At 42.6% G+C, this 19,271-nt stretch overlaps 1 protein-coding gene across 1 annotated transcript in view; it reads left to right on the top strand.

Moving 5' to 3' along the window:
• IRAG1 (inositol 1,4,5-triphosphate receptor associated 1) overlaps positions 1–19,271 on the top strand; it is a 138,867-nt gene that overhangs the window by 82,329 nt on the left and 37,267 nt on the right. The window contains 7 exon segments of the mRNA XM_074273242.1: positions 4,648–4,754; positions 6,758–6,828; positions 8,282–8,455; positions 10,570–10,650; positions 11,079–11,128; positions 13,943–13,978; positions 14,675–15,280. Coding sequence (XP_074129343.1) covers positions 4,648–4,754; positions 6,758–6,828; positions 8,282–8,455; positions 10,570–10,650; positions 11,079–11,128; positions 13,943–13,978; positions 14,675–15,280 — 1,125 coding nt within the window.

Here is a 19,271-nt window from a genome sequence, read left to right as displayed (position 1 = left end):
GTACCCAGGGATGCTCTCTTCCTCCACAAGCACTGAATCACGCCTCTGTTCTACTTGGTACCAAGTGGGGAACTCTCAGACACCAGCATTCAACTCCGCCAACTTATTCCAGCATTACTAAAGCTCTCCATGCTTCCTTCCTTCACTACTTGGGATTGTCTCCTACCTCTACAATGACCAAGATCACCCTTAAGGTTACTTTCTGCCTCCCTGCAGCTCCAGACATAAGTAATGATACCTCTTTCCCACTATCTACAATCTCCCTTTTAAATTTGTGGTTCAATTCTTCCACCCAACGTTCAGTTTAATAAGTGAACTCATTGAAAGTCGGGACTGTTTTTTTGCCCCTTTTTGTATCCCCTTGTTCTTAGCACATTTTCTAGATGCTTAATGCTAGCTGACTAATTAATTCTGTGTGTCTGAAAATGTGTCTAAGAACTGTGGTGAAGGAACATCAAAATCCTCTAGATGTAATCTCATCATTAGTAAAAGCCTTGACCCTAATGGTCAGATATTTATAAGGATGCTTCACAGATAATATAACACTATTTCATTTATCCCCAAGTAACTTATCCTACCTACCACATCACCACCACATCACACAGGAAAAAACCATGGACAGAAGTAAACGTAATCTCATGGTAACCAAAATATACATGAAAAAGGCCGCGGCTTCAAGTTCGTACACTTTACTGCTTCCTAAGGGAATCCTTAAAGGAAATGTGATACTCTCTGGGCTTTCCACCTGAACACAATCATGGACTTTCCTTTATGTATTGTCTCCATCCTTTAAAATGGAAATCTGCTTTCATTTGTATTATCATTGCTTAGCCCGGCGCTTGGCACATGGTAAGCATTTCATAAATGCTTTTCCATTCCATTCTAAAAGGGCAGGAGGGAACAGCTTCTAGGCAGGGGAGATGGTCTATAGCAAAGGCATAGAGGGGGGAGATGAGTGATAGAATGCCATGTGTGAGGAACACGGAAAAAGCCAGTTTGGTTGGATTGTAGAATGTATGGAGGGGAATCCTACCAGAATATTACTTCTGTGGTGTACAAGCTCGCAGAGAACACACAGAATTATAGGATTAGGGTTACTCCAGGACCTTCCAGATCATCTGGTTCCCCCTCTCTTGCCTCCAATTTTACAGCTGAGAAAGCAGGGAAGCTTAAGGACTTAAAGTTAAGTATTTGGACTCCAAATCCTGTATATTCTTTTCATTTCATGACCTGAGTCTATGCATGTTTTATGGTTCAGACTCAAGTCCATCAGAATTTTCATTCTGATTTTTTGGACTCCTCTGAAGTTTAATCCCAGAGAGATCTCATTTTCTTGAGATTTGATTGAAGGTTAGTCTGAGGACTAATGAACACAATTTATAGATCTGTAGCTGGAAGGGATAACTGGGGTCTAATTCCCTCTTTTTTACAGGGGAGGAAACTGAGGTCCAGATGGATCAAACTAACAAAGATAGTAAGCAGCAAAGGCAGATTAGTGTGAGTCTGTGTTCTTCCACTTAGACAGTCACAAATTTAAAATAACAGAACCTCAAAACCTATCTAGCCCAGCTGCATCTCTTTACAAATAAAGCCATGGCCTAAAGAAACTGAGTGATTTCTTGCTCAACTATTAAGTTGCAGAGCCAGGATTAAAACCTAGATTCCAAAATCAGGATTCTTTTCCGAGCAACTGAGAGGGCTTGATAGTGGAAAAGATCCCACATCTCCCCACTCCCTAACTGAAGCCAGGGAGAACATGACTCTGTTCACCTTCAGATTCTTTTATTTGGGAAAAAAATACATATTGTTAAAGGGTTTGAGAAGAGGTGAAATTGATCATTACTTTAAAAATCCCCATGGGATGCCCGTGTTGTGTCTTCTCATCAGAATATAATACTCACTGGCCAGAAAGTAAAAAAAAAATGAGCGTCCCTCACTAATATTAAAGTCTATCCTTTCGCTTTTCAATGCTCTCCATTAATTCCTTGTACCCAGTTCACTCCAGCCTAGCAGGGGATACTATTATAATTTCAATTATATTCATTCATTTATTCTATAAATATTTTCTGAGCATCTATCATGGGTAATGGCTCGAGATAAGACACCAAAGGGAGAAAATTTCTTCCTGGGGCTTACAGTCTGGTAGGGGAGAGAAAACAAGCATAGAAATAATAAGAGTTAACATTTAACACTTTGTGCCAGGAGCTGTGCTAAGCACTTTATAATTGGGATTTCATCCTCAAACAATCCTCTGAAGTAGCTGTTTTTATTATCCCTTTGATTTGTAGCATTTGCCCATTTCTGAAATATCAGTGTTCTTGCTGAAAATTTAACAATCAGCTCTAAAACCTGTACAAACTGGGAGCAGCACACTCCTGGCTACAGCACTAGCAGGAAATAAGCCCGGAGGATGAAGTGAAGTTGTAAAGGGTTCCGATGATCAGACTAAGGATTTAAGATTCCATCCTATAGGTACTGGGGAACCCCTGAAGGATACTGAGCAAGTGAGTCATGGCAGAATCAATGCCTCAGGATAACTGAGCCAGCAGTATATGCTACCAGATTGGTCCTGATCTGGCAGAGATTGGAGAGGACCCAACCAATCGGGAGATTTTTATGTACATTTCTTATTTATGGCAGACGTTGGGAGGTGATGCTCTCTGAATCTGCTGATTCACACCCCCAGGCAAATCTCTCGGATCCCCGAAAAGCCCCTCAGGAAGTTTGCTGTGTACCTGACAAGAATTCTTCCAATCCCATTCATGAAATTAGACAACAGGGCCTGTGAATGGAAGGGGGAAATTAAGGAAATGTTTATTTTTTTACTTTACTCTTCTTGGCATTTTCCACATATCAGCCCTCCATGTGCAGATACAGGTGGGTGGGAGTCTGTAGCCTGTCCACGTTGTGGAAGCAACTACAGCTGAAAACATAAACCTGAGCAAAAGAAAGAAGCATATGTCCAGTGCCTCCCCCTCCCTCCCAGCACCATCCCCCTCCCCAAGTGCTTCCCATTGACCTTGGATTTCCATAGGGGTTCTTGAGAAAGAACCTTTGCTTCCAGTACAGAGGCCCAACTTCTCCCTCAACAGAACTGGGCAGGTTAATGGATTAGGTGGCGAATGGGGGACACTGTTTTTCTACATAATCCAACTGAAATGCTCTTTGTATCTTTTATCAAGGAGAATCTCAGTGTCCACCAGCTTATGTCTTCTGCATCCCATAGTCCAGAGATTTTGAACCTGGAGACCACAACATTGAAAATATTGTGATAACTGTATTTCAACATAAGAAACTTCCTGTGTATTTTATGCATTTAAAAACATGACCAAAGGCCTCCCCAGGTGGCGAAAAGGAGATACCAAAATACCAAAAAGGGAAAGAACCCCTGATCTAGCTCCCAGAAGGAGGTTGGGGGAATGCCATGTGTATCAATGCGCCAGCCACAGGGACTTGGGGTTTAGTGCAACATTTGATGATGATGATGATGATAATGATGGTGGTGATGGTGGTGGTGATGATAATGATGGTGGTGATGATGGTGATTATGGTGGTGATGATGATGGTGATGATGGTGATGATGGTGATGATGGTGATGATGGTGATGATGGTGGTGATGATGGTGGTGATGATGGTGATGATGGTGATGATGGTGATGATGATGATAATGATGGTGGTGATGATGGTGATTATGGTGGTGATGATGATGGTGATGATGGTGATGGTGATGGTGATGATGATAATGATGATGATGGTGATAATGATGATGGTGATGATGGTGATAATGATGATGATGATGATAATGATGATGATGGTGATGATGATGATGGTGATGGTGATGGTGATAATAATGATGGTGATGATGATGGTGATGGTGATGGTGATAATGATGATGGTGATGATGGTGATGATGATGATAATGATGGTGGTGATGATGGTGATTATGGTGGTGATGGTGATGGTGGTGATGATGATGGTGATGATGATGGTGATGGTGATGGTGATAATGATGATGGTGATGATGATAATGATGATGGTGATGATGGTGATAATGATGGTGGTGATGATGGTGATTATGGTGGTGATGGTGATGGTGGTGATGATGATGGTGATGATGATGGTGATGGTGATGGTGATAATGATGATGGTGATGATGATAATGATGATGATGGTGATAATGATGATGGTGATGATGGTGATAATGATGATGATGATGATGATAATGATGATGATGGTGATGATGATGATGGTGATGGTGATGGTGATAATAATGATGGTGATGATGATGGTGATGGTGATGGTGATAATGATGATGGTGATGATGGTGATAATGATGATGGTGATGATGGTGATGATGATGATGGTGATGATGATGATAATGATGATGATGGTGGTGATGGTGGTGATGGTGGTGATGGTGATGATGGTGATGATGGTGATGATGGTGATAATGATGATGGTGATGATGATGATGGTGATAGTGATGATGGTGATGGTGATAATGATGATGGTGATGATGATGATGATGGTGATGGTGGTGACATTTACATAGCACTTACTGTGTGTCCTTTATAATAATAATTAACATTTATACAGCACTTTCTGTTACTCATTATGTACTTTATGCTTTTACCCCAAACTATTCAGGGCCCTCCTGTTGAAGAGACTGTGTGCCGAGCACCGTCTATTGTCCTGCCTGAGGATGGGGATGCTGCCACGCCAGATGTAGAGTATGATAAAAATCTGGTGAGCAGGTACTGTGCTTTCCCTGGGTTCCCCTATCTGTGCCCGTGTCTGCCCCTGTCTTGTGCTGAGCTAAAGGTTTCAGGAAGGAATCAGACAGATAACAGGATTTGTCACAAGTCTGCACACAGGATTTTTGAAATTGAAGTTGGGTTTTTTGGGGTTTTTTTGCCTTTTTGAGAGAACAGCAGGATGACTAAATGAGAGAAATGCGGGGTGTTTTTAATCATGTTACCCCTCCCCAAAAGCTCTTTCCCTTCTCCCTAGTATGCTCTGCTCACCCCTTAAACCCTCCTTAAAAATGCTTCCAAAGATCAGGATTTCTGAGGGGTGAGGTGAGGCACTGGGAAGAGCCCCTGGCTCAGAATCCAGCCCTCCCCCCAGATTTTAGAAGATCATGTTCATGAGCTTCTGTGTTCCCCAGGGGCTTGTCAGCCTCATGATGAGGGGGCTCCCCCGCATATGCCTGGGCCAATGGCTGTCAGGTTCAAAGGAGACCATGAGTTTTTGCAAATCTCAAGTCACTAGAGATGTGTCACTTTGAGGAGTTATTTTTGCCTGAATATCTGATTTCCCAGGTGGAAGGAGCTCTCCAGCCAGGGCAGAGAAGCACCTCTCTGCAATCTACTCTCAGAGAGTTTCCAGGCCCACCGAAAAGTTAAATCATTCAAAGGATCATATATTTAGTTTGCATCAAAGGCAGAACTTGAATTCATATCTTCTTGATTCCAAGGGACTAAAAAGACAGAGAAAGTGCCTGCTTTTCAGGAGCTTATATTCTGATGAAGGGGTGGGAGTGGTGGCAGGATACTCAGATAAATCAATGAAGTTATATATACAAAATAACTTCTTGGAGAACAACATAGCAATTGGAAGGGGGAGAAGATACTATTAGGCAGCTCAGCTGTACTCTAAAGGAAGCCAGGGATTCTATGAGCCAGAGGTGAGGGAGAATTTCAGGCTTGGAGAGTCTGTGCAAAAGTGCTGCAAGGCCAGTTTGAGTGGAACAAAGTACAAGAAGGAAAGAAATATGAAGTGAGACTGGAAAGGAGGTGAGAGCAAAATTGCAGAAGGCTTTCAATGCCAGCTTGAGGATTTTGAATTTTTTTTTCCTAGAGGGAATAGGGAGCCATTGAAAATTTTTGAGCAGAGGAGTCACAAGAATCAACTCTGTGTTCTTGACATTGTGAGTGACAGGCACACAGTCCATCATGGGACACCATTTGAGCCCCTCATAGTTTAATAAGATTTGCCAAACTTTCTCACCACCACCAACATAGCCTTTGAGGTTAGCCGGGCTCCTGCCCCAAAGAAGTAGGGGAAAAGGAATTTATGAATAGCTTGGCCATTGGTCATAGTGAATAAAAAAAGGAAACTCCCAAATCCTTTTGAACTCACTGTCTAAAGGATGATAAAAAAATGGTCTGAAAGGGCAACTAGGTGGTACAGTGGATGGAGCACCAACCCTGAAGTCAGGAAGCCCAGAGTTCAAATTTGATCTCAGACACTTCACATTTCCTGACTGTGTGACCCTGGGCAAGTCACTTAACCACAAATGCCTCAGAAAAAAAAAGTGATCTGAAAATGTGAAAGTTTTCTTGGTCTCCTAGTCACCAGGACCACGGTCTTATCTCAACTTTAATGCTTATTGAGGGTGTGATTTTCCACAAGTCATTAACTTCTATACCTCAGTTTTCCTTCTTTATTAGAAAAAAGAGGGGATTGAATGGGATCAGCTAATAAAGGGGTCAACACTTTAAACACTGGATTTATGACTACAGAGTAGGAGCCCTAAAACATGCCATAAGAAACTTGAGAAAGATCTCTGTCAGCCGAGGAAATCCAGATAGATATCAAAGCCCTGACATGAGCTTTGAAAGAGGATTTCAGCAGGTAGAGATGTGGAGGATTGCAGGGGACAGCCTGCGTTGATGTTCAAAGGCAGGGATGGGCCGGATCAGGCAAGGCTTTATCCCCTTTCCTTCTTCCCTCAACCCGACGTTCTGTTTTCCAGACCTCGCAGCCCTCGGCATCGGCTTTCTAACCGACACATGAAGACTTCCCTCACGTCTCTGACATCTGTGGGTAAGGAGCACACCAGCTGGGTGGAAGTCTCTGCTGCTCAAGCCTTTGGTGTCCCGATCTAGGAAAAAGGAGAGCAAAAAGGGCTGAAGCAGCTGGACACGGTGGCCTGTTGGACCACTTGTTGTATGGCTGGAGTTTACACCTGCAGTCCCAGGGGAACCAGCTCCTCTGCTATTGGCTACTCCAGGGCTTGTCCAGCTCTGCTTAGTACCTCCTTTCAGACCCTCACAGGGGAGAAATGATGCAGGGGCAGGGGCAGGGGCAGGGGCACAAAGAAATCAGCGCCAGCTGTGAAATCAGGCTTTCAGGGTTAGTGAGAAAATTGGGCAGTCCCTCACGAACTCTGGCCAGTAGTCAAACAGTATCACTTAGAGCCTTCCAAAGCCTTTCTCCAAAGACTAAAGAAAGTGTTCTCTTTAACTCATCTCAGATTCAAGAGAATGTGAAGGAGAAGGGGCCAAATACAGAAAGAGAGAGTCCTTTCTGTAACTCCTTTAGTTACTCTCCTTAGGATCAGATTCTAAGGAAATGTAAGAAATAGGTGGCTAATCAGTCACCTGAGAAGGAAAAGGAGGAAGAGGAAAGGAAGAAGGAGGAGGAGGAGGAGGAGGAGGAGGAGGAAGAAGAAGGGGAAGAAAGGAAGAAGGGGAAGAAAGGAAGAAGGAGGAGGAGGAAAATGAGGAGGAGAAGGGAGGAAGAGGAGGAGGAGGTTTCTATTTGAATTTGACACTATGATTTGGGCAAACCAGCTCTGGACTCCATGATTACTCTTTATGGATTCAGATGGAGAAGACCTGAGTTTATAGTTCAGCTTTGCTATTCTGCGGTTATGAGAAATTCCATTCCTTCTCTGGGTCTCACCTTCCTCCTTCATAAAATGCAAGGTTAGCTAGTTTGGGGGTTCTTCAAGGGCCTCTTGAAGGCCTTCCCTATGGCCCAGGACCTGCCCACCGCTTCAGTGTGCTGCCTGACCTTCCATGCTTGACAACGGGAAAACTGCAGACCAATAATGGGGGGTGCAAAACTGCCTTCTGGGGAAATAAGAAAGAGATGGAGAAGAGGCAGAAGATGGGAGGGAGAGACAGAGGAATCCCACAAGCCAGATTTGGGGGCTTGATAGCCAGGAACTCTGTGCTGGAGCATATAGTATAATTCCTGTGGCAAAAAAGCAACTGAACTAGACCAAAACTTAGAGGTCATTTAGTCCAATCCCATCCCTTCTTGCTATAAATCCAATGGCCTACATGACCCTATCTATACCCCATGGGCCTAAGTTGGAAAGGTGGGGAGGGCCGAAGATCCAGGAGAATGGGATCCAGCCTAAGCAAGTGGAATTTTCAGGGGCTGGTGGTGCTCCCAGGAATAGTCTGTAAAAAAGGTGGCTTCCTCTCAGCCTCCCCAACTCTTGCCATCTCCATGCACTCACTTGCTCATGTAAACTTGCTGCCCCCAGACAATGCAGGCCATATCATCCATCTGGTGAACGACCAGCTGCCAGACATCAAAATCTCTGAGGAAGATAAGAAGAAAAACCTCGAGCTCCTTGAAGAAGCCAAGAGAGTGAGTGAGCGTTTCCTGACCAGGAGAGGCAGAAAATCCCGGAGCAGCCTGCCTGATTCTCCTTCAGGTAGGGGGAACCTACGGCTAACAAGGACTCACTGGGGTCTGGAAGGCAGCACCTACACTCTGTGTAGAGCCTGGTCATGGATCATTTGAATTTAATGAAATTTAATATTTGAATTAAATTTGTATATTTTAAATTAAATTAAAAATTTAAGATGCTATTCAAACGTAATTTTTCAATTAACAAGCACTTATATTCTTTCTATTGCCTATTCCTAATTGAAAAGAAAAAGAAAAACCTTATAACAAATATTTATTGTCAAGAAAAAAGTTTGGGGGTGTTTCTGTAGGGGGTTTCCTTTACCTTGGAAATATCAGGCAACAAAGCCTGCCCCCCCCAAACTTACAGACCAAGCTGGCAAATCTTATCTTTAGAGACAAACCTAGCAGAACTGTTGTAGCCTGGCTGGAATTTTCTCTCTCCCTCTCTCTGTTCTCTCCTTCCTTTCTCTCTCTCTCTCTCTCTCTCTCTCTCTCTCTCTCTCTCTCTCTCTCTCTCTCTCTCTCTCTCTCTCTCTCTCTCTCTCTCTCTGTCTCTGTTTCTCTCTCTTTCTCTCTCTCTCTTTGTCTCTCTCTCTCTGTGTTTCTCTTTCTCTCTCTCTCTCTGTCTCTGTCTCTGTCTCTGTCTCTCTGTCTCTGTTTCTCTCTCTTTCTCTCTCTCTCTCTCTGTGTTTCTCTTTCTCTCTCTCTCTCTCTGTCTCTGTTTCTCTCTCTCTTTCTCTCTCTCTCTCTCTCTCTGTCTCTGTTTCTCTCTCTCTCTCTCTCTCTCTGTCTCTGTTTCTCTCTCTTTCTCTCTCTCTCTTTGTCTCTCTCTCTCTGTGTTTCTCTTTCTCTCTCTCTCTCTGTCTCTGTCTCTGTCTCTCTGTCTCTGTTTCTCTCTCTCTCTCTCTCTCTCTCTCTCTCTCTCTCTCTCTCTCTCTCTCTCTCTCTCTCTCTCTCTCTCTCTCTCTCTCTCTCTCTTCTGTCTCTGTCTCTCTGTCTCTGTCTCTCTCTCTCCATGGTATTGAAGTAAAAGACCCTCCTTCGGAGGTTCTCTATGGAGCAAAGCTGGAAGCTTCAGATCTCCAAGACAGGGAAGGCAGCAGTGAGAAAAGTCTCTTAACTTCTCAATCTGAAAACTACCTGGAATTTATGGAATATCTCTATACCCATGAAGCTGTTGCCCTGCCTATCATCCTTTCTCCCTAATGTTCCCCTATCCCCATCCTCACCCTCATCCCTCATCACATGTACTATGTCCCCTCTCAGCAGCAGCTTCTATGTTTCTGAAACAGGTCCTAGGCCCACATTCTGCCTGGACAGGGCTCCCAGTTCTTCTATAGGAATGGCAGTCCACATGTTCATTACTTTCTCTCTCCTGGCCTGTTTTCTCATCTGTAAAATTATGGAGTAACATATATATATATACATACACATGTATATATGTATATATTACATATACATATATATATGTAAAATAGTAAATCTGTAAAATTAGATACCTTCTAGAGGTTTCTGAGAAAGAGAGAAGGAGGGAAGAAGGAAGAGAGGAGAAGAGAGAGGGGAAGGAGGTAGAGAGGAAAAGGAAGAGAGACAGGCAGAGAGAGAAAAGAGAGAGAAAGACAGAGGAGAGGAGAGGGAGAAGAAAGGGAGAGAAAAAAGAAAGAGGGAGAGAGAGAGAGAGACAGAGACAGAGAGAAAAGGGGCAGAGAGGGAGAGAAGGAAGGGGAGAGATAGAAAAGGAGGCAAAGAAAGAGAAAGGGAGGGAGAGGGAGAGAGAAAAAGAAGAAGGGAAAAAGAATGAAAGAGAAGGAGACATAAAGATAGATGGGGAGAAAAAAAGAATGAGAAAGAAAGAGAAGGGGGAAAGAGGTAGGGAAGGAGAGAGATGGAAAGAGAGAGAATAAAACAAACAGTCCTTATCCTGAAGTAGCTTATATTCTATCAGGGAGACAACATGTAAATAAATAAGCATATATACTCTGTGTATGTATGTGTGTCTATATATACATACATAATATAAAATATATGTATAAGATACCTGTATGTATATATACCTACTTATGCTTGGGTGTGCATGTCCATGCACCTGTCTGTCCCGTGAGGGGCTGACATGGCTTTCGATGCTTGTTCACGCAGCCATTTCACCAAACCTCAGTCCTGGGGCTTCTCCTGCGGCATCCCGAAGCAGCTCCCTCAGCAGCCCGCCCTCACCACCAGGTAAAAGGAACTGCTTTGTAACTCCATGTGCCCGCTCCTGCCTGCCAAGCTGCTGCTCATCTGCAGGAGAGAGCCAACTTCCCTGTCCTTCCCCTGGGTGTCCCTGCCACGATCCCCTCCTGGTTCCACCTCGCCCCAGCCCAGCTCCAGATTGCAAGGCAGATTATGAAGGACTCTTCCTTTCAGCAGGGGACCTATTTGAGGAGGGCACACAGGGGAGGCTGGCCATTGGATCAGGCCTGGGTTAGGAAGGAGCCCATGATAGTAGATCAGGTTATGGAGATGATAATTGGGATCAGCTGCAAGATGCTTTCACTGGACCAAGGATAGAGCACTAGATGGAGTTAGACCTGGGTCTCGGTCCTGTCTGGACACTGCCCCTGATCGGGCTGTATCTTCCCAGCTCTCTGTCCTCTTTATTATTCCAGGCTCTGAGGTTTGTGCTGTCCCACTCCCTGGGCCAGGATCTCCACCACAGGTAAGAATACACATCTTTGGTTAGACATAGAATGTTATAAAGTTTTCAACCCAGAACAGGGTCCCCACTGATGGACTGTTCTTCCCCTGAACCAACAACATGCTGGCAAAGGTGTGACAACAGGCTCTCCAGAAAATGCATGCTCAAAAAATTTACAAAAAAGTTTAAATTTAATTTGCATTATTAACATTTTCTCAAGCTTGGATGATCAACAAGAACAATAAATCAAAACCTGATTTATAACATTTACCTACTACTGAGATCAAAATTCTCACATTGAAAATTCAATAGTCCTAGCCAGCTCCAACACAGCCCTGCCATGAACTCTCCGGAGTTTTTGGGAGAGGTTGTGAGATCAACCAACAGAAGGAGGTCTTAGGATTACGGGAATAATAATAACGTGCATTGGTGTAGATCTCTATGTTTAAATGTTATAGATCGGTAGAGATAGATGGATAGATATACATATGTCTACATGTATGTACATATATGTGCATGTAAATAGATGAATGAATGAATGGGTGGATGGATAGGTGGACAGATAGATGAATAGGTTGGATGCATGGATAGATGAGATGGATGGATAGATAGATAGATAGATAGATAGATAGATAGATAGATAGATAGATAGATAGATAGACAGATAGACAGATGGAAAGATGGATGGACAGATGGTAGATATAGATAGATAAATAGATGGATAGATGATAGATAGATGGATGGATGGATAGATAAATGGACCGATAGAAAGATGGATGGATAGATAATAGATAGATAAGTGGATGGATACATGGATGCATGGATAGATAGATGGATGGATGATTTGAAGGCTTTGTGATACAATGGAAAGAGCACTTGATGTGGAATTAGAGGACTGGCAGTTCTTCCTCTCACTCACTTTGTGTGTCTTTGGAGAAATCCTTAACCTCTCCTCTAGACCTCAGTTTCTTTATCTGTAAAATGTGTGTAGTGTGTGACATATCTGCTATCACACACCGCCTTGTCTAAGATACAATGATACTGCCTTGCACTTTCAGGCCCCTCCACTTTGTTTGTGAGACAAGTAGGCTGTGAAAGTATTATTTTCTCTACTTGATAGTTTAGGAACCTTAGCCTCAGAGAGATGAAGCTATTTAACATCAGTTCCATAGTCAAGAAGGTTTGGAGCTGGGCTAGAACCCAGATTTCTGCCTCTGGGCCCTTCTCTTTGCATAGGCATCCATGCTTGTCTGTATCCAATGTGAATGTTGTTCTTTGGATCCTGCTGGCTTTTGTCCTATATCATCTCATGAATTTATTCATATTTCTTCTTGTCCTTTCCATTTGTCAAGACTTATGGAACCATCACATTTTTTTCTGTTAATATGTCATTCCCATGGCCCCAGGCAGACCTCTTTCCAGGATTTGTTGGTTTGTTTTTTCTTTTTGTTAAAACATCTTTGACTATTTTTGGTACTAATGAGTCAGATAGGTGCTCCCTCCCACTCCAGAATAGGACACAGATTTTTAAAGCAGGAAAGGACCTTAAAATTATCTAATCCTATCTCTCTTCAGCCAGTCAGTCAATAAACACAGTGCCCGGCACTGTATTAAGTGCTGGGGATAAAAAATGGCAAAAATGTTTATTCCTTTAGGAGGATTGTGTTGACTCCCAGAACTGGCCAGATTTCTGGAGTTAATATAGACCTGACATAAACGATATTCATTTACAAAGGCACCATGAAAATGAACAATTCTGGCCTCCAGATGCTGCTTACATTATTACCATCTGCTCTGAACATTTCTCTCATTTGTGGCTAGTCATGTGAGATCCTGGAGGAAGAATTTTTTTTTTCTTTCTTTTTTTTTTGCATTTCCAGACTATAACCAGTGCCTGACATATAATATATACTTAACAAATGTTTATTGACTGATTGAATTTGAAAATTGAATATTCATATCTTCTGTCAATTTGCCCATTAGAAAATGGGCCTTATGTTTAAACATTTCTTATAGATTCTAGAAAATTTTTATCAGGTAAATTTGCTACAAAGAATTTTTCTCAATCTGCTTTTTATTTTCCTGATTTTGGTTACATCATCTTTAATTTTGAAAATTTTTTATCATATACCTCATTAGCATCCACAAAACATGGAAGTAAATATTTTTAAATGAAGGGGAAAACCTTGCATTTTCATGTGCATCGTTGATTATGCAAAGATTCTAATATTTAACAAGATAGAACCAAATAAGTTAACAAACAAGCAAAGACAATTATTGTTCCATTGGCCAGCTTTATTTCTTTTCTGCTTTCTTGCCTCTGTCTCCCTCGTTCTTTATTTATTCTATATAAATATAATCTATATAATAATATAAATATAATCTATATAATACATAATCTATAAGTTATGGTTCTAACAATTTTACTTGACATCACCTGAGGGTCTTTCCATAATATTTTGTATAGTTAAAGTTTTATAGTACTGTAATATTTCGTTATGTAAAAAAAAAAACCACCATAATTAATTTAGGCATTTGCTAACCTTTAGACATAGAAGGGGCTCTCCATGTTTTTTGCTAATACAAAGAGAGCAATTTAGGGTTTGTATACCTAAGCCCTCCCTCCTTTTAATGATATTTTCAGGATAAAGTCCCAGCAATGAACTTGTCAGGTTCAAGAGTATTGCCATTTTTGTTATGTTGGTTTCTACTTTGCAAAATCTCTTTATATTTACATAGTTAAAGCCATCTGTTTTGTCTCAACTAAGAGGCCAACATTTCAAGAAGAAATAGTTTATTTAAAATATTTAATTTTGGTTTATTTCTTGCTTGCAGAAGGGAGATGAGCCATCATTTCACCTTGACCTACCTGTAAGTCTCCTTTTCCTACTCAGTTTTAACAATCTGTGTGCAAGGTCCAGAGGTTTATATCACAAGAAGAAAATTCTGGTGATGTCAGGCCACTGGACAGCATTTGTTGGGAGGGAAGGGAAAACAGTTTTGTATGATTGGATGCCAGAAACTGGCCGGCCACACCTGTTATTTTTAATGATGATGCTCCTTGGTCAGGAGCCAAGCTTGGCAGGAAGTGAGGTCATAGGTGAAACCTTATTTAAAGGAGCCTTGCTTCCAGGGTCAGAGTCCAAGTTTCTGGAGGGGAAGAAGTGAGGATGAAGGCTGGAGCATCACTTCCTCCCCTTCATCAGTATCAGAATTTCCTCCTTGGTTTTAAGAACTAGACTAGAATTCCTTTTTTTGTTTCTGGATTGGATTGAGTATCAGAAAACCTGAATTCAAATTCTAACTCAGCTTCTTGATACCTGGGTAAACCTTTCTGGTTCTTGCTTTCTATAACCACAAAAATGAAGAGAATTAATTAGATGACCTCTAAGTTCCTGTCCAGTTCTAAACCTACAATTTACCTATTAAGTATGTCCATTCTACAGATGAGGACATTGAGGCTGAAAGGCTACATGTTTCTCTTATTATCCCACAGCTGGAAAAGTTTCATCTTGATCTAGCATCAGGTGTACCTACCTGTATCTAATCACAGCCTTGTTCTTTTAGAATGTCACCAAGGGGCTAACGGACCGAAAGCAGAATGACCAAAGGAAGGTGTCTCAGGGACGACTGGCTCCACGTTCCCCCACTGTTGAGAAATCCAAAGAGACATCTGAACAAAAAGAAAATTTTGATCCCCTTAAACACATAGAGAACAGTACACCCAAAGTCCTGGCTTCTGACGGTGGTGGAGGGAAAATGTCCCTGAACAGCCCTGTAGGTGCTGGGGAAAAAGACCCAGGGAAGCAGCTTCTTAAGAAATCCAAGGAGAGTGACCCGCCTCTGAAAAGTCACCTCCAAGGCCCAGGGCCAGCTGCCCAAGGGCCCCAGGGAAAAGGCCCAGCCTGGGAGCCACCAAACTCCAAGACCCCCTCAAAAGCTGACCTCAAGCCTTCTGGATTCCGACCTCCTCTTCAGCGGGGGGTGTCCTGGGACAGTAACCCCATGGAGCAGGGGCCAAAGGACAAGGTCCTCACCAAACTGGCAGCTACAGAAGAAGAGAAACGCTTCCCCGGCAAAGCTGGCAACAAGCTCCCCAAATCATCAGGATTCAAAGATTTTCAGATACAGGTTCAACCTGTACGAATGCAGAAACTAACCAAGCTCAGAGAGGTTTGTTCTATGTAAGAAAAGAGTGGGATAGACTTGGGAATAAAATGGGTATTCTTGGGAATAAAGTGGGTCCCTTGGGAGCAAAGTAGACTAGCCTTAGGAGCAAAGTGGGTTAGCCTTAGGAACAATGTGGGCTAGCCTTAGGAACAATGTGGGCTAGCCTTAGGAGCAAAGTGGGCTAGCCTTAGGAGCAATGTGGGTTAGCCTTAGGAACAAAGTGGGCTAGCCTTAGGAGCAAAGTGAGCTAGCCTTGAGAGCAAAGTAGTCTAGCCTTAAGAGCAAAGTGGGCTAGCCTTGACAGCAAAGTAAACTAGCCTTAGGAGCAAAGTAGGTTAGCCCTCATCAGTGAATTAGCCCTAATATAGTAGAAAGAATACTGGATTTGGAGTCAGAGGACCTGGAATTAAATCTCAGTTTGGCTACTTACTATCTGTAACCTTGAGTAAGGCACAGAACCTCCCTGGATCTCAGTTTCATGAAAATGAAGAGACTGGCTTTTTGGGTTTTCTTCAGCTCTAAAACTATGATGCTATGATCTCACTTCACTTCTCCCATAGTCCTTATAACTCAGAGCTAAAGGAGGTCTAGATTTGGGCACTGAGGATGCTCCTTTTTAACATGTGGGACAAACCTTCATAATAATCTTTTTATACACATCCATACGTACATGCGCATACATACACACACATATAAAGTAATTTGTCTAGGACAATACATTTACTGGTGTAAATGTCTGAGGCAAGATCTTCGTGGCTCTAAGTGTTATGCTCTAGCTATTGTGCCTTGAGGGTAGAGAGTAATTTTGCATCTTTTTATCAGCCAGACATATGAGTCTGAAAGACCTTAGATATCTATATCTATGTGTGTGTGTGTATGTATGTATGTCTATTTGGCCTCTAGTTAGGAAATGCCCTCTACAATGCACACAAACTTGTGATTTCTTAAGGAGCATGCCTGGGTGAAGGGACAGGTCAATTCCCCGAGAGCCTCCACCGCTGTGGATCACAGCATCTGAAGGAGCTGCAGGGCAGCTTTTGCTGACACAGGTGTTGCTTGTGGACCTGGAATGAGATAAATTGGAGGCAGAGGGAAGAGGAGGGAGGTCAGACAATGTAACAGCCTCTTAGTCTGAGAGGTCAGAGAACAGCAGCTGCCTCTCAGGCGCCTTCTATCATCATCTTCCTCTCACATGAAGAGATCCATTCTACGGGTCTGAGTTAGACCTCCAGCAGCCACTGGCAGGTGGCTCCTGTGTCACAATATTCTTCAACTCCTAGTCTTATAGGTTTGCTTAGTAAACTGAGAGGCTAAGGTGTGTGTGTCAGAAGTGAGCCTTAGATTCAGATCTTCCTGACTCAGAGGCTGGCTTTCCATCCTTTATTCCATGTTACCTCTCATTAATACAATAATTGTTATATTATAATTGTTACATATTTATAATATGTTACTATAGAGTATACAATATATTATGTACATAATATAGTATGTAGCATATACTATATTAAGTGATCATCATATATGTTTATATTGTTATTTGTATATTATGTTATATATCATATGTATTTTGTTTATTACATTTATATAGTTGTAACAGATTTATCATGTATATTATATATAATAATATTATATTTTGCATAATATATGAATATGATTATTATAAGTAAGTTATATGTGACATTTATTATCTATTTATTATATTGTGCATTAATATTACAGTGGTTATTATATTAATGAGAGACATCATGGAATTATAATTAATATTAATAATTATTGCTCTTATTATAGTTGATCCAATGAGCATTGCTAAGGACTATACAATACGCAGAAGATTATTCTAGATATTAAGGGACATTTTGGGCCCAGTGTGAGCTTTTGGCTCAGCTGCGAACCCCTCGTGCAGACACCCTCCACTGCTCTCCGACTCTGAGTGACTTGGATCTGTTGCTTTGTTGATCTGAGCTTTTTCAGACTCATCTGCCTGGGTGATAAAGAGATAAAAAATTGCTCTCGAGCACAGCACTTGGAGAAAAGAAGATCTGAATTCAAATTTTGCCTCAGACATTTACACCAGTAAACATATTGTCCTAGATAAATTACTTTACTTTTCTAAACCTCGATTTCCTTATCTGTGAAATGGGCATAATAATGATCACACCTGCTTCACAAGGTTGTAAAGAGCATCTGATGAGTTAACACAGAAAAAGCATTGTAAACCCTTAAGAGCTATGTAAATGTGAACTATTATTATTATTTATTGAAGAAAAAAACAGACAAACACAAATACCTCTGTTTTAAATAAAACTGGCTAAGTACACAGCAGAGGTACAGCTAAGGTCCTACAGATGATCCGAGGAAGGAAGGATCGATTCTGGGAGGACTCCTAGGCATAAGTAATTTCTGAGCAGGCCTGGAAGGGCAATGATTCAACAGGCTCAGGCTAGGAAGGGCACTCAACTGTGTGATTCTGGAGGTCTTCAGGAACTCAGTACGGATCGCCGTCTTTCTTTGTATTCCCTGCATTTAGAAAGGAGTCTGGAAGGGATGCTTGATAAGTGTTTGTTGATTGACTGACAGCAAGTGTACAAGCCAGCATCCCAGGTGTTCCATGGGGAAGGTGCATTAGTCACATATGTGTGGATCCCGCAGGAAAGACCGGCCCTGCATACTTCAGGCTGCCTGGCTTCCTGGTTTCCATGTACAGTATGTGACATGTAAACAGGAACCAGATGACTAAATACCTTGTCAGCCCCAAGTACTGTCACGGGCAGGGATGAAATAACCCTGCCTCCCTCCGAGTTCCAAGAATCCTTCCTTCCTGGTGATCTATCAACAAACTGTCTAACACTCTTCCCAGAACAGTCAATAGAATTCATATAACATTCCCTCCCTGACATTTGAGTGCTCTGCATTCTGGGGTCAGAGAATCAGGAGATGCTGGGGCCAGAAAGGCTTTTGGAGGTACTTAAGGAACTTGGAACCCAAGCCTCCCACTTCCGGATGCTCAGAATCCCTTCCAAAGAAAAACCTTTCACTAGTCAGATGGAGGACGTGGCCCCTTAGAGGGGCACTGGCTGCTTCTCTTTGCTCTCAGGGTTGAGGAATTGGAGGTATCAAGGGGAGGGAGGGAGGGTGGAAGTTAGCTTCCCATATTTCCTTTCTTCTTTTTTCACTCTCACAATCCAATCTCCAATATGTTGAGAGACAGAGAGAGAGAGAGAGAGAGAGAGACAGAGAGAGAGAGAGAGACAGAGACAGAGACAGAGAGAGAGAGAGAGAGAGAGAGACAGACAGAGAGAGAGAGAGAGAGAGAGAGAGACAGAGACACAGACAGAGAGAGAGAGAGAGACAGAGACAGAGAGAGAGAGAGAGAGACACAGAGAGACAGAGAGAGAGAGAGAGACACACAGAGAGAGAGAGAGAGACAGAGAGAGAGAGAGACAGACAGACAGACAGACAGACAGACAGAAAGAGAGAGACAGAGACAGAGATAGAGAGAGAAAAAGACAGAGAGGAAGAGAGAGAGAGAGGAAGAGAGACAGACAGACAGACCAGGTTTGGATGGGAACTGGCTATATTCAAGTTTTCCCTTTCATCCTCAAGGATGTAAAAGGAAAACAAGAATTCAGGCCTTTAACAGGCTCCCTATGGATTTGGCCACAAGCTAAATTTCCGCGCCCTCCCACATTACCAGGCCCCGGACACTCATTTTTGTCTGTCGCCCTCCTCTTCCAACACAAATGACTAGTCCAGTAGGGGAGCACGGAGTTCCTGACTCTGGACTTCAGGCATTGCCCCCGAGAGAGCAAGGCTGCCTTTGCCCAGCTCTGCATCCCTTAAATCCACCCCTCACGTAAGTTAAGCCCTCACCCTCAGGATGTCATTGTCCGTTTCAAGAAAGAAGGGTGAACAACAAGCAAAGTTGATTCAAACAATGGACTTAAGCTGGCAGGGACACAGCCTGGGGGATAGACAATGCCCAGCTAAGTGAAAC

This window comes from Sminthopsis crassicaudata, chromosome 6, assembly GCF_048593235.1.
Source record: "Sminthopsis crassicaudata isolate SCR6 chromosome 6, ASM4859323v1, whole genome shotgun sequence".
In the NCBI taxonomy this organism is placed as follows: domain Eukaryota; kingdom Metazoa; phylum Chordata; class Mammalia; order Dasyuromorphia; family Dasyuridae; genus Sminthopsis; species Sminthopsis crassicaudata.
This window is presented reverse-complemented; position numbering and strand designations above follow the sequence as displayed.